Here is a 14938-nt window from a genome sequence, read left to right as displayed (position 1 = left end):
CCCTCTAACCCCCCCATAACCCTCTACCCCCCCCCCATAACCCTCTATACCCCCCCAATAACCCTCTAACCCCCCCATAACCCTCTAACCCCCCCAATACCCTCTATACCCCCCGTAACCCTCTAACCCCCCCATAACCCTCTATACCCCCCAATAACCCTCTAACCCCCCCATAACCCTCTATACCCCCCCCAATAACCCTCTACCCCCCCCATAACCCTGCACCCCCCCATAACCCTCTAACCCCCCCATAACCCTCTATACCCCCCCAATAACCCTCCACCCCCCCCAATAACCCTCTAATCCCCATAACCCTCTATACCCCCCAATAACCCTCCACCCCCCCCAATAACCCTCTAATCCCCATAACCCTCTATACCCCCCCCCATAACCCTGCACCCCCTCATAACCCTCTAACCCCCAATAACCCCCCCCACCCAAACCCGCCCCTCCCTACCCAACCTGCCCCCCACCCAATCCTACCCCAGTCCTTTCATCTCGATACAAGTCATTCATGTTTTTATAGCCTTTATGAAATTCATAAAAAACATGACTGATGCATATAGAAAATGATGGTCAGGAAGAATAAGGGGGATATGAAATATGTTCATCGGTAATAATGTAATAACGTGATAATGTGTGATTCTCGATAAGATGACATTTGGAACGTAGGCTGACGTCCGCAGCAGAACCGCAGTGAGAGAATCGGCCTTTATTCTAGAAACTCGGTCCTTCCCCCGATCAGATGGGATCAGACCTGAGAATCTCACAGAGGGGGCCTGAGGAGTGTTGGTTTGAACAGAACGGTGTTGTTCCAGGCGAGAGACAGAAGGTCTCGTTCATTACTGCGTGCGTCTCACTGTGCGTTGCTCTGTGCAGGTCCTCTGTCTGCCAAACTTAAAGTCAAGAGGCAGGATATTAAGAGTGACCCCACCCCACTGGGGTATGAAGGTATCCCATGATGCAACAGCTGCATCTCTGCATGAAAATATTGATGTTGTAAATGTTGGGAAATATGGCGTGACTGAGAGAGTGCGCACGTCTGCCTCTCTGCTTGAGTTTTTACGTATGATTTGCATGGTCTGTTATAATGCAGGTGGGGGAGTGTTTCTGATGTTGGTAATTAGTCTTTGATATGAATGCGGGTTATTATTTCTGGAATGATATTTTTTCAGTTACTTTCTGTGGATGCTGTGTGTGGTACAGGATGAAGGACTGCATGGTGCATGTTGTGTTGTGGACGTTTTCCTATTTTTTGGTGAAACTATGATTTGGTTTATTGTGCGTGTGTGCATTAAACCTGCAGCATTGTTGAATGAGCTCTTAAATGCAGTTAAGTGTGAGTTTTACAGTGAAACACAGTAAAGTGTGAGTTTTACAGTAAAACGCTGTAAGAGGGTGTTTTACAGTGAAACGCAGTAAAGTGTGAGTTTTACAGTAAAACGCTGTAAGAGGGTGTTTTACAGTAAAACGCTGTAAGAGGGTGTTTCACAGTGAAACGCAGTTCAGGGCGAGTTTCACAGTGAAACGCAGTAAGAGGGTTCATGTTTCACCGCTCCAGATTTGCACAAAGCTCTCCCGGCTCAGAGCAAGCGTAACAGCACCCCCGGCACTGCGGCCGTGCCCCGATCCGCCTCCCAGCCAGGTAACGCCCGCGGGGTACAGGCCCCCGGGGGACAGGCCCCCGGACCGCCCGCACCGCCAACACCAGTGTCCTTATCCATCAGTCGTTTTTCTGCTTTTTATATGCATCTTTTCCTTGGTTGCTGGGTGTGTCTCTTGTGATTACACTTTTTCTTTTATAGTTTGCGTTTATTCATTTTTCAGTGGCATTTTAGCCGTGGAATCGGCTTCCCTCTCCTGTGTGCGTTTGTTTGGGGGACCCCAGTGTGTACCCCGCTTTGCTGACGCTCCACCTGGGCGCCGTGTCACATGACTGCTCCCTTCACAGCGCACGCTGTGATATCTGTCCTGTACACAGAGCGTGTTTGTGGAACGCTGCGAGATATTTGTTAATCGTTCGTGATATTTATTGATCATTTGTGATATTTGTTGATCATTTTTGATATTTGTTGATGGTCTGTGATGTTTGTTGATGGATGGTGTGTGATATTTGTTTCTGGTGTGTGATACGTGTTGCTGGTGTGTGATGTGTGTTGCTGGTGTGTGATATTTGTTGCTGGTGTGTGATGTGTGTTGCTGGTGTGTGATGTTTGTTGCTGGTGTGTAATGCTTGTTGCTTGTGTGTGATATTGTTTGCTGGTGTGTGATATTTGTTGCCCGTGGTTGCAGGATGGCCTCAGAAGCGTCTCCCTTCCATGGATAATGAGGATTTTGAAACCATCCCATCCAGCGCTGAGGAGCTGTCCAACTCCTCCGACGCTGAGGACGACTGCGGGGATAAAAACGTACGTACACCACCCGACAAATACACCACCCGACAAATACACCACCCGACACCTACACCACCCGACAAATACACCACCCGACACCTACACCCCCCGACACGTACACCACCCGACAAATACACCACCCGACACCTACACCCCCCGACACGTACACCACCCGACAAATACACCACCCGACACCTACACCACCCGACACCTACACCACCCGACAAATACACCACCCGACAAATACACCACCCGACACCTACACCACCCGACACGTACACCACCCGACAAGTACACCACCCGACACCTACACCACCCGACACGTACACCACCCGACACGTACACCACCCGACAAGTACACCACCCGACACCTACACCACCCGACAAATACACCACCCGACACCTACACCACCCAACAAATACACCACCCATTCGTTGGCTCACTGCTCCTGACCCCCACCCCCTTAACACCCTTAGGAATCACATTCCTCTTCCTGTCCTGCTTCCTGCAATTTCCTCTTCCTGCTTTACTTCCTGTCATTTCCTCTTCCTGCCCTGTCACTTCCTCTTCCTGTCACTTCCTCTTCCTGCCACCTCCTCTCCCCCCCGCTCCCCCCCGTCAGGGCGAGGCCGACCCGCTCCGTGTGCGGCTGACGTACGAGGGCCCGTCGGCCCAGGACCTCTCCGTGGAGGCGGGGGACCTGGTGCACTTCCTGGAGGAGGCCGAGAGCGGACAGTGGTGAGTGACAGGGAGGCCCCACCCCCTCCAGCCCTCCCTCTGTCTGTCACGGGAAGCAGAATCACGAGGTCACAGGAAGCAGAATCACGAGGTCACAGGAAGCAGAATCACGAGGTCACAGGAAGCAGAATCACGAGGTCACAGGAAGTAGAATCACGATTTCACAGGAAATAGTCACAATTTCACAGGAAATAGGATCACTGGGTTGTTTCTGTGAGGGGAGGGGCTAAGGTTATCTCAGGCTTCACAGTCTCTCTCCCTGACCAGTGTGCCCCATCCATTTGCATATCGTCATGGCGATACGCACTTAATTAGGAGCATATTAGAAGTGATTACCCAGCTACAGTGCGCTGTACAGGATGCTGTATCAGGTTGTGTTTCCTCTCTGATGTGATGTAGCACAGAGCTGGCCTCATAGCCCAGGCGGGATGTTCCGCTGTCTTGTCGAGGGGCTGTGCGTTTCATTCTGGGAGAGGAAAACATAAAGTTTACATGAATAATTGATTTAATATTCACAGCATTCCTCTCTACAGAGATCTGTGGTTCGACACAAATAGAAACAGCCTCCAGAATCTGCTGTAAATGCCAGTGGGTGAGAGCTAGTCTTAGGTTCACACAGATCTGCGGTGTGTTTTTGGGGTGAATAACGCCCTCTTACATTAACGCTGAACTTTGGGATGTTTAGGAAAGACTCATATTTCATCAGCTAATTCATATTTCATCGCAACTACATTTCCCATGATTCCCATCTCAGGGCTAAGCATTAAAAACTCTCATGATCATGTTCATCCAGTCGTCTCCACTTTAAAAACCCAAAGAATTTCATACTCTTCCATGGACTGAACAGTTATTTAGCTGATGCTTTTATCCAATGTCTTACAGTTGGTTAGACTAAGTAGGGGGCAGCACCTTAGCCACTACGCTACAGGCCACCCTACATAGCTCCCCCCCCCCCCTTTTCCGGGACTTCCAGTCGTGTTGGAATAACACGGCCCGGTTCTTTGCGCTGCTTGTGAAGTTTCCAGCGTTCGTCGGCCGCCCCGTCCTCTCCGTGACGGACCGAGTTCCTCCCCCGAGTCTCGGTGGCACCACACCTGTACACCTGTCTGCCAGCGACACCGTCTGGTGCAGCCTCTGCCTGCTGTCTCTCTGCTGGCTGTTAACAGCTTGTTTTTGTCAGAAATGAGGACAGCGCACCTGTTACTTCCTGTTATTACACAAGCCTGGCACAGAGAGAGAAGCTTCGTGCTGCAGTGCACTCACACACACACACACATGCACACACACACACGCACGCACACTCCCTGCTGCAGCACACGCACTCACACACACACGCACACGCACGTGCTAGCACACACACACACACTCTCTCACACACAAACACGCACACACACACGCGCACTCTCTCTCTCTCTCTCTCTCTCTCTAACACGCACACACACGCACTCTCTCTCTCTCTCTCTCTCACACGCACACACACACACTCTCTCTCACACACACACACACACACACACAGCACAGACAGCTGGGAGATTACGCTCCTGTACACTGCCGAAGCTTCACGCAGAGTTGCTGACAGATTGTGCTTAACTGGCTCGTCCAATGATAGCGCTGTCAGAACCAGGGGAGAAAACGCGTGCGAGAGAGTGCCAGAAACGGAACGCTTTTGATCCGCCATCTTTCCTCTGAGTTACGTCCCAGCACTTCACAGGCAAGACGACAGAAGAAATACAAGATCAATTATGAGGGACATTTATGTAAACTTCAGCACAGAGATGATGTTTCATATTTAGCCTTACCTGCAATCCCTCCTCCCCATGTCACTGTGAACATGAAGGGCGTGTGTGTGTGTGTGTGTGTGTGTGTGTGTGAGAGAGTGAGAGAGTGAGAGAGTGTGTGAGTGTGTGAGTGTGTGAGTGTGTGAGTGTGTGAGTGTGTGTGAGTGTGTGAAGTGTGTGAGTGTGTGTGTGAGAGAGTGAGAGAGTGAGAGAGTGAGAGAGTGAGAGAGTGAGAGAGAGAGAGAGAGTGAGAGAGTGAGAGAGTGAGAGAGTGAGTGAGTGAGTTTGTAGTGTGCTGCAGCACGGAGTGTGTGTGCTGTGAGTGTGTGTGTGCGCGAGTGTGTGCCTGCATGTGTGTGTGCACTTCCACGTGTGTGTGTGTGTGTGTCTGCGTGCGTGAGATAGAAAGTGTGTGTGAGAGAGTGTGTGTGTGCGCTAGCACGTGTGTATGTGCGTGTATGTGCGTGCGTGCGTGCGTGTGTGTGTGTGTGTCTGCGTGCGTGTGTGTGTATGCGTGAGATAGAGTGTGTGTGCGAGAGAGTGTGTGTGTGCGTGTGTGAGAGTGTGTGTGCTTGTGTGTGAGTGTGTGTGTGTGTATGTGCGTGCGTGTGTGTCTGCGTGCGTGTGTGTGTGTGCGTGAGATAGAAGGAGAGTGTGGGTGTGAGAGAGAGTGTGTGTGTGCGTGTGTGCGCTAGCACGTGTGTGTGTATGTGCGTGCGTGCGTGCGTGCGTGTGTTAAAGCCTGCATTCTCTCTGGTGTTGTAGGCTAGTGAAGAATGTTGTTACTCAGAAGACAGGGCTGATTCCTCCCGGAATCCTGCAGTCTTCAGGAGGAGCTCAGAGTTACCGTCCCACCGGTACTTTCTCCTGCCCCCCCTGTGCTGCCCCCCCAGTGCGCTGCCCCCCCCCCCCCCCCCCCCCCATGCTGCTAACCAACCCCCCGGGCTGTAGAGAGGATCGGGCATGGGGGAGGGCCGATAGTCTTCTGGCTGCATGATGGTCAAACATGAATTGTGTGCCGCATGTTCTCTCTCTCTCTCTCTGCTGACCCCCCCCCCCAGTCCCCCCCCCCCCTCCCCGCTCACACCCGCTGACCCCCCCGCTCACAGCTTGGCTATACTGACAGTTAGTGCCCTCTTCATACCTGTGTGTGTGTGTGTGTGTGTGTGTGTTTTTGGCACTGAGTAAGAGGATCTCCAGTCTCAGGCAGTACTCCCCTCCTGCTGGTTTAGTGCATTACACTGTAGTGTGCACACTCAGCCCTCAGGAGGGGATATGTACTGTATAATACACATAATAATATAATATAATACTGACACATGTATATGTGAGCTCTTTTTTAAAAGAGGCAGGCCTCGATCACTCCAGACTCATTTTAACTTTCATCATCATTATGACATTATTCATCATCACATCAGGTCACATTCCTTACTCACAACATCACTCTGTTTGGGATCACTGGATGGAGGACTTCCTGCGCCGGTAGTCAGACAGGAAGTGGTCATTGCTGGACAGCTGGTGTTGCAGCCTGTTTCCTGCCTGCTGCCTGCCACTCAAACACAGATATGTTGAAGCCCCGCCTCCATGTGTCCTGTTGTTTGGTCTTTCTTTTTTGCAGATATCTTCAGCGATATGTGTTCCGCTGCGCTGATGGACCCCGAGGAGAAGGAGGTGGAACCTGTGGGAACGTAGAACACAGGACATGGACTAGCGTATAGAACCCAACGGCTCATGGAACCCAGCATGGCTGTGGGACCCAACGTGCTAACGGAACCCTACAGCCTTATAATACTCACCATTGCTGTGGAACCCAACATGCTAACAGAACCCAACGTGCTAATGAAACCCAACGTGCTAACAGAACCCAGGACACTTCCGTGGGCCACCTGCAGCTCTTTGGCTTGTGTGTGTGCCGTCTGTTCATTGGAAATCCCCTGCCACCCATCTTCCAGCCTGTTTAGCTGCCTCCCCCCCCCAGACTGTAGCCCCCTCTGTCCCAGGAGCTGTGCTCCAGCTCAGCCACTCTGGAGAAACACAAGCCTTTTGTGCCAGACTGCCCCAAACTGTGTATCACCTGCAGCCGCCAGGTACTGAACACACACACACACACACCACCCATGGACGCACGCACCCATGTACACGCACACACTCTCACACACACACACACACACACACACACACTCACCCATGGACACACACACACACACACACACCCATGGACACACACACACACACACACCCATGGACGCACGCACCCATGTACACGCACACACTCACACACACACACACACACACACACACACACACACACACACACACACACACCCATGGACACACACACACACCCATGGACGCACGCACCCATGTACACGCACACACACTCACACACACACACACACACACACACTCACACACACACACACACACACACACACACACACACACACCCATGTACACGCACACACTCACACTCACACACACACACACACACACACTCACACACACACACACACACACACACACACACACACACCCATGGACTCACGCACACTCAGCTGCTCTGTCCTGGGTGGATCTCAGGGGGTGGGGCCTGTGTTTCCCACAATCCTCAGCAGTGCTTTGCCTTGCAGTACTGACGCCTTCCATCAGGGGCAGTACAGAGCCATCGGTGGGGAGGACAGCGTTATAGGGAGTCTGGAACACAGAGACACTTGGTCAAAGGGTCGGTGGCCATTTTGGAAAAAGACTTACTGGAGACGGACTCGTTTGTGTCCTCATCTTCGTACCCTGCTGTCGGGCAGCCTCAGAACTGTACTGTTGGACTTCTGTGCCAGTAGAGGGGACAGGATTGTTTTAATTCTGCTTGTTTTCTTAAACTTTGTTTTTTGTTTTTTTTTTACATTGGACCCAGTAAGCGTTTGGATTGTTGATGACACAGCATAAGGAGAATAAATCATTATTATTAAAAAATAATAAAAAAAATTCCAAAAATAAAAAGATAAAAACAATCTAGTTCAAATAATTTTGTACGGAGACAGAGAACTTCCAGGAGGAAATAGATTACCTGAAATAGATTGTTTTGTTTTTGCTTGGAAGAACATTTGTATCAATTGACTGCTAGATGAAAAAGCTCCCACCTGAATGTGGTTCAGACGTCTCAGCGTTATTTCCATCAGTTCTGCTTCTCCCTGATGTATTAAACTCGCAGTTCAGGGCCGGTTTAAACGCTTCGGCATTCACTCCACAACGTCACCTTATTGTTAACTCCATTTTAGTAAGACTGGATTTAAGGAAAAATATAATTATGGTAAATAAGACATTTAAACGATGCAGTATAGCCAATGTGAGATTTGGTGATTTTATTTATTTTTTAATACAAAAATTTTAAATATGTATTTTTGACTTTTTTTGAAATATTATGATTGGTTATATTTTCTCCATAACCAGATACACGTGGAAGAGTTTATCCATTTCGGAAATGGACCCTATAATTGGTCTTTCGTGCTGTAAATGAGCTCGTGTTCATTTGAAACGTGTCACTGACGCGGTTTACAGTGCTCCAGTCCCAACTGATGTAACGGACATGCTTCGTGTTTTTGGCCCTGGTTTTAGAGAAGGATGAATGTAGTTTTTTCTCAGCCCAAACTCCAAGCAGAATGTAAAGCACAGAACAAATATTAACCCTTTTATGTCTGGTGTCGCCATTTTTCATCATCTCACGGAAATCGCATTTGTAAATGCCTCTGTGTTGGGGGTGGGGGGGTCCTTTAAGGATTCGTACTGAGGAATATAATAATGTGCATGTCCTTTTATTCAGACATTCTCAAGCTCATTCTGCTGATTTCAAGTTATATGTAAATGTATTATTAATATTGTCGTTATTTAAAAAAGAAGAAAGACTCGATGATCCGTGATCTGAATACTGAGCTTCGAACGGACAGTGAAACGTGTGAATGAACCTTTCTGTACATTTTTATGCCTTCCTATGTAGAAAGAAATACAATTGTGTACGCTAAATATTTGTGCGTTTTGTTTCATGTGTTACAATTACACATTACATTTTAATGTAATTTGGCATTTGGTCATCTTATCCAGAGCGGCGTAGAAGACGTCAAAGTGCAAATCAAAACCGGTGACAAGTGCCCTGAAAAACCAAGTTCCAAGTTCTCGAGTGATCACATAGTAGTGTTTTAGACGCTCTGTCATAATTTAGATAGACAACCAACTGCTACTTTCTCAAAGAAAAGGAAAACGGCGTTTAACTTTCGGCTCAATCGGGTGCCTGCCGCGTACTGATCGCCTTTCTCCCTCTGAGATGAAAAGGTGCGTGTGTGTTCAGACGCGATGCTCCTGAGCGTATCGGCAGAGTGGAGAGTCTCTTGGCCAAAGTGCAGCATTGTTACCGCGGCGATAATCGATATCTCATTAGTCCTGCGCCCAGAATTTACACCTCTAAGGACCGCAGTCAGTCAAAAAGATCCGTGTACAGTATCATTCATCCAGCAATGCAAACCTGGAAAAATGTATTTGTTTATCTCTAAGGAACCTACCCCACAGCCCGAAAGCTTTCAAAATGAAAATACCTGCTTTCGGGAATGTTGAAAACCATTTGTAATTGAACGCGCCAGATTAATGATAAGTTTAATGCAAATCAATTGAGGCCACTGCAGGATCAATAAAAACATATTTAATACAGGCGTGATAGCCTTCGTTTCCAGCGCAGTGGCTACAGGGAACGTTTCCGTTGGCGGCTGAGGGGAATACTCTTGTCGGCTAGATTTAAATTGAGCTGTGCAGGATTATGTGGGTCTGCGAGAAATGAGCGCTCTTACTGAGAATTACTCTGCGATTGCAAATGGCGCCGTGGGACGGCTTCTGCGAAGCGACAGTGTTTTCACTCTCAACATCGAGCATGTACACTTCTGTTTCTTACCAATAAAAGCCTACCAAATTGCATCTTTGAATAGAATGCATTTAGTCGAAAATGATTATGGGGTTATCACAGCCTGTCATTAAAACACACACACACACACACACACACACACACACACACACACAGTCAGTCAGTCAGCCACAGAGGAGTGCAGTTTGGTGGATCATGTAAGGGGGTAAACGGGGTGAGGGAATCTCGCTGATATTATTTCTTTTAACCTTTCCAGTCTGACATTATACCGTTTCAACCAATCAAAATGACAGCTATACTATCGTTTTGAGTCCAAAAACCAAAACCAAAAAACCCTCAGGATTTGGTGGAGCCACTTCATATTGAGTTTGGGCCTGAAAGGGAAAGACTCAGTCTTTTCGTTTCCCAGAGAGGGACTATGGAGAAATTTGTGCAAGGCTAGATATATTGTATTGCTGAAAAGCTGTCTTCTGTGAAAGCCAGCGTCTATAAATTGAAGCACAAAACCGTTTTCAATTACAATGTGATATTGCACCGGCACCATTTAATCCAAATGCAGATTTGATAATCACTCACTGAGTGTGCTGGTAATCCAGCCCCTGGGGCAATTGTGGGGTTCAGTGCAGCTCCCCTGGGGCAGTTATAGGGTTCAGTGACACAAAGTATCTGAAATCAAGCAAATGCAAGTTAGCAAGTTCATGGATAACGTTGCAACAGTCTGTGCAACCTGTAAAACAAAAACATTGGAACACAAATTATGTTGTGTACATTATGTACAGAAAAGTATGAAGAAAGTGCAAAAAATGTTGCTCGACCAAATGCGCTAAATTGCTTGCTATTAGTTAGATTGCGGGTTAAGGGAGGCAACTGTGCGCAGTCTGTAATGTGTGCATTCAGCAGTTACACAAACACACATGCATCTATACGTCCGTGCACCCTGCATTGCAGTTTGAAAATGTCAGCCAATAGGATTCATTTCTATGCGTCACTTCCGCTGAGATGGTCGCCCTCGTCCAATCAGGAAGCGGCATTCAAGTCTGACTCGCGTTTTGAATTTAGGTGGAGTTCGAGAGATTGGCAGTCAGAATCAACTGGATTTACTGTTAAACGATTACATGCAGAAAATGAAATATTTCATAGTGTTACGTGTTTTGTCGTCAAAGCGTTACGGGAATTGGGTCATTTAGCCTGCAAATTCTGCGATTATAGTACGCCGTTTAAGTAAAGTTGTTCTTGCCGAGTGTTTACCTTTGCAAGGTTAGCTAGCCTGCGAGCTACCTGGCCACTACGCTGTTTTTGAGTACCTAACTTGGGGCCTGACTGCGCTTTCCTCTTGGTGAGTTTTCATTGCTATTGATGATAAACAGAAAGGTAACTCCGGTTCATTGAAGTGGAAACAGTTTCAGATATCAAAATAATATTTTGGACACGACTCTTTGAACAAAGGATAAGTATGGTCTCGTTATTTTAGATAGCCAGGTTGCTAATTGACGGTAGCAAGTCAAACTAGCTAGCTGTGGAATTTGTAACGTTACATAGCGAACTAGTTTAATGTATTGTGTTGGCTAGCATAACTAACGTTAGCAGCAAATGGCTGGGTAAGTTAGCCCATAGCTGACAAGCTGACTAATTAGTCTAGCCAATTTGGCTAACGTTTCCTGCAGTGCAGAGGGTGCTCGGTACACTTGTTGCTAGCTAGCTAACTAAGCTAAGTCAAATAAACTAGAAACATTAGCTATGTTAGCTCATACCATAACGTGTCAAACAAAGGCAGGTGGTTGTTGCAGAATATCCTGCTGCTATCAAGCTAAGTTAATGTTTAAAAGACATGACCGATTTCTCGAATTGATTTAGTGCATAATCTGCAAAGAGAAAACAGCATGACTGAGTTAGCGTGTTATATACAAATATACTGCCATGGAAATATGAACTACAACCCAATAGGAAAATACCAGTTTGATATTCCCCAAATGTGGCTTTTAATTTATATGTCATTGGAAAGGTTCTCCGTGGGCTTGAGTTTTGGGTTAATAGGTTAACTGTGAACTATTCGCAGGAGATCGTCCCAGATCATATTTATATTTATCGGCTTTCTCACTTTGTAATATTTGTATTTCGGGTAAGATTTTGCAGCCGCCCTCCTCACCATGGCGGACAGCAGTATGGGCACTTTGGGCCGTGCGCGGAGTCTCCTGGTCGACTCGTCGGTATACGACTCCAGGATGGCCGAGACGTCCAAGGACCAGCAGGCGTTCCTGGGCTTGACACCCGAGGACGCGGCAGGTGATTCTGACCGTTACTCGGCCCTGTTATTGCGGTTCTCGCTGCCTCCGCCAAGTGGGCCAATTCCTGGGCGTAGCGCAGTAACGAGCCCCGGGAGATGGGAGCGTCGCTGACGCCCATTTGGCTGAAGTTCTCCGTGTCGTTCGCTCCCAGCTCAGTGAATGCCATAACCGTGTCATCATTTTCTGGACTGTCTTGCAGACTTGCTGCCGCTGCCTCAACTTCAAACCAGAGTGGTGCTCGTGGGAGACGCCTGCAACAACGAGCAACTTGTGAAAGCCCTGGAGGTAACTCATGTTCGGGGTGGCGGCAGTGTTACTGGCAAATTCCAGTTACATTTGTGACCCAAATGCAAGGAACAGGGGTAACGCATTAATGTTCTTCGTGGAAGTTTTGACATTTCGAAGGTTCACTTATCAAGCGAGCTGGGCCGATCGCAGATCTGTTGAAATGTTTCCTATCAGCCGACGAGGCAGGCTACAGCATTAGGCGAAATTGCTTCTGTCTGCACCGAAGAGAATGACCCCTGGGCTTTCGGCAGATATGGGTTAATGAATGTCTGCAGTCTTAGGCATGCAGTATACCGCGGCGATGGCTGTAGTCCACTCAGCCACTTTGCGTGCGTTTGGCCTGTTGAACTGCCGAGGAGACCGTGAAAGCGCTCTTATTTATTTAAAATGAAAATATATAATTTTTTATTGTTTGGGTAATTATTTGTGCTGAGCAGAAATGCATACACGTGTAAGCAGTTTAATTATTTGTTTGCAGAATAAAGAGGAAGCGGCGTTCACCTCTCATAACTCGATAATTGCTTCAGATCGTTTATAAGCGCAATTAAACCGGGGCTGTGGTGTCACTGAGGCGCGCTCTATGCGCAAGACCCAAGTGAGGTGTTGTGTGAGCGTGCCTCTGCATCTGCACTCTGAGATAAGGGCGGGGGTTTATGGGGAATTTTCCACAGATACTCGGCGTATCTTGCTGAATTGTGAAAGGCCTTAAATCATTTCTGCGCGTGGAAATAAAAGCGCGCTCTGATTTGTTTGTGGCTTGTGGCCGTTAATCTTGTTGACAAACACAAGCGGGGCTTAATTTCCTGTCGGGCCGCGGTGCTGGAGGCGGCTTGCCCCGGTTCTGTCCACCCCCGCCGGGGCTCCAGGAAGAAGCAGAGTTTTTGGGGGAACTGATGTTTTTCATGTGAAAGTGAATAAAAGAAAAAGTTCACCTTGTTTGGGAACTTTTTAAAAGTGTTGGGAAGTCGGGTGAAGTGAGCGGGGGATGAGTTGAGGTGAGAGGTTCTCTGTGGGGTGTGCCACACCTGGTGCTGCCTCTACAGGCTGGCAGACCCGTGTGTGTGTGTGTGTGTGTGTGTGTGTGTGTGAGTGAGCTTGTGACGACTCGGGGTGTGAGTGAGTGGTTGACTGAATGTTGGTAGTTGGTTGGTGGTGTGAGTGTGCGTCATGTGTATGTTTTGAAGTGTTTGTGGGAAGGTTATGGGACTGTGTGTCTGTGTGTGTGTGTGTGTGCGCGCGTGCGTGCGTGCGTGAGAGAGAGAGCTGCCAATCAGAGGGCTTCTCCGATTCCAACAGTAACCGTGCGTTGGCGTCGTAATCAGGTCAGCCCTGCAGCGAATCACCAGTCGGCCGTGCGTCTTCGACCTGGCTCCGTTCGCAGAGCCCTTCCTCCTCGTCCTCCTCTCTTTGACACAAAGTTCACGCCTCGCGGAGCGCGAGTGAACGCAATCTCAGCCCGGCGTCGCCAGATTCACCTCGATCCTTCATCCTTACAGGCCGTCAGAGTCATGGAGGTCCTGGTGGTAAAGATTAAAGGAGCAGAGCCCGGCTCGGAGGGGGAAAAGTTGATAAAATCGATAGTCAATATGGTACGTCTCCGTGTGCGCGCTGCATGCTGAAGCTCACGGGTGCTCTATCTGCATGGCTGATCTCACGGTGGCGGTGTTCAACTCTGTGTGTCTTTGTCACGGTTAAGTCTCAAGGTGTCCCTGTAACACGAGCTGTGCAAGCTCACAGTTTCTAACAAAAACCGTGCCCCTGTCTGTGTCCCAGCTGGCCTGTGATTCTCATTCGCACAGCTTGTCCTGACCCTGGAGAAATGACGCTTTTAACGAGCCTTATCTACACTTGTCACTTCACCGAGTCTCAGTCATTTTCTAACGAGCGTTATCTTGAACTTTGTTGATTCTGTGTTGCGCTCCGCTGACTTCCTTGAGTAAGGTTGGTGCCTGTTTGAATAAAGACGTTGTCGGACTGTTTGAAATTATGTAAGTCTACTGGTCTAACACAAGGGCAAGAACAAAAGTAAGTGCAACTTAATGCCAGTCATGTTTATTATGTATGCCTTGTCTGCATTTATGTAAAATAAAGAGGACTCGTATCTTGTAAAAAGGTCATCTGCAATTTTAAATTGAAATTCTTGTTTGGTGTCGAGATGTGGCAGATAAGTGTCTCCCTTTGACACAGTACATTAGTAGTCTCTTGTCTTTGCTGTTTAGATGTGTTCAACGCAGTTGGTGTGCTCTATGGATGAGCCATTTGGCTGATGTTCATAATGTTAATATTTACTGGGCGGGATCTGGAGTGACCTCTCCTCTTTGACCTTTGACCCCTTCCCCAGGACATCCACACGCCCTGCCTAAAGACGGACGACGTGCGGGAGTTTGGGGACGGAGAGAACGCAGAGTTCGAGAGCGTGTTCGTCCTGACAGACTTCACGTCTCCGGACTACAGCTACCTGTACAAGAAGGACAACCGCATCATCGGCCCCCCAGTGCTGCTGCACTGCGCGGCCAGGGAGGAGGTGAGGGCGGGGAACGCCCCAAACGCTG

At 48.4% G+C, this 14938-nt stretch overlaps 2 protein-coding genes across 4 annotated transcripts in view; both read left to right on the top strand.

Annotated features, from left to right (window-relative positions):
• The window catches only part of mcf2l2 (MCF.2 cell line derived transforming sequence-like 2), a 91332-nt gene extending 84084 nt beyond the window's left edge, over positions 1 to 7248 (top strand). The window contains exons 27-32 of one of the 3 annotated variants that reach the window (XM_061239257.1): positions 880 to 951; positions 1562 to 1645; positions 2293 to 2408; positions 3017 to 3132; positions 5676 to 5767; positions 6529 to 7248. In XM_061239257.1, coding sequence (XP_061095241.1) covers positions 880 to 951; positions 1562 to 1645; positions 2293 to 2408; positions 3017 to 3132; positions 5676 to 5767; positions 6529 to 6602 — 554 coding nt within the window. In that variant the 3' untranslated portion in view covers positions 6603 to 7248. The remainder of the gene's footprint in view (positions 1 to 879; positions 952 to 1561; positions 1646 to 2292; positions 2409 to 3016; positions 3133 to 5675; positions 5768 to 6528) is intronic. The other 2 variants (XM_061239258.1, XM_061239259.1) reach the window with 2 other exon arrangements.
• Positions 7249 to 10856: 3608 nt separating this feature from the next.
• The window catches only part of ect2 (epithelial cell transforming 2), a 27382-nt gene continuing 23300 nt past the window's right edge, over positions 10857 to 14938 (top strand). The window contains exons 1-5 of the mRNA XM_061239270.1: positions 10857 to 11149; positions 11938 to 12096; positions 12298 to 12383; positions 13883 to 13975; positions 14728 to 14910. Coding sequence (XP_061095254.1) covers positions 11961 to 12096; positions 12298 to 12383; positions 13883 to 13975; positions 14728 to 14910 — 498 coding nt within the window. The 5' untranslated portion in view covers positions 10857 to 11149; positions 11938 to 11960. The remainder of the gene's footprint in view (positions 11150 to 11937; positions 12097 to 12297; positions 12384 to 13882; positions 13976 to 14727; positions 14911 to 14938) is intronic.

The sequence above is a fragment of the Conger conger genome, chromosome 4 (assembly GCF_963514075.1).
Source record: "Conger conger chromosome 4, fConCon1.1, whole genome shotgun sequence".
Classification (NCBI taxonomy): domain Eukaryota; kingdom Metazoa; phylum Chordata; class Actinopteri; order Anguilliformes; family Congridae; genus Conger; species Conger conger.
This window is presented reverse-complemented; position numbering and strand designations above follow the sequence as displayed.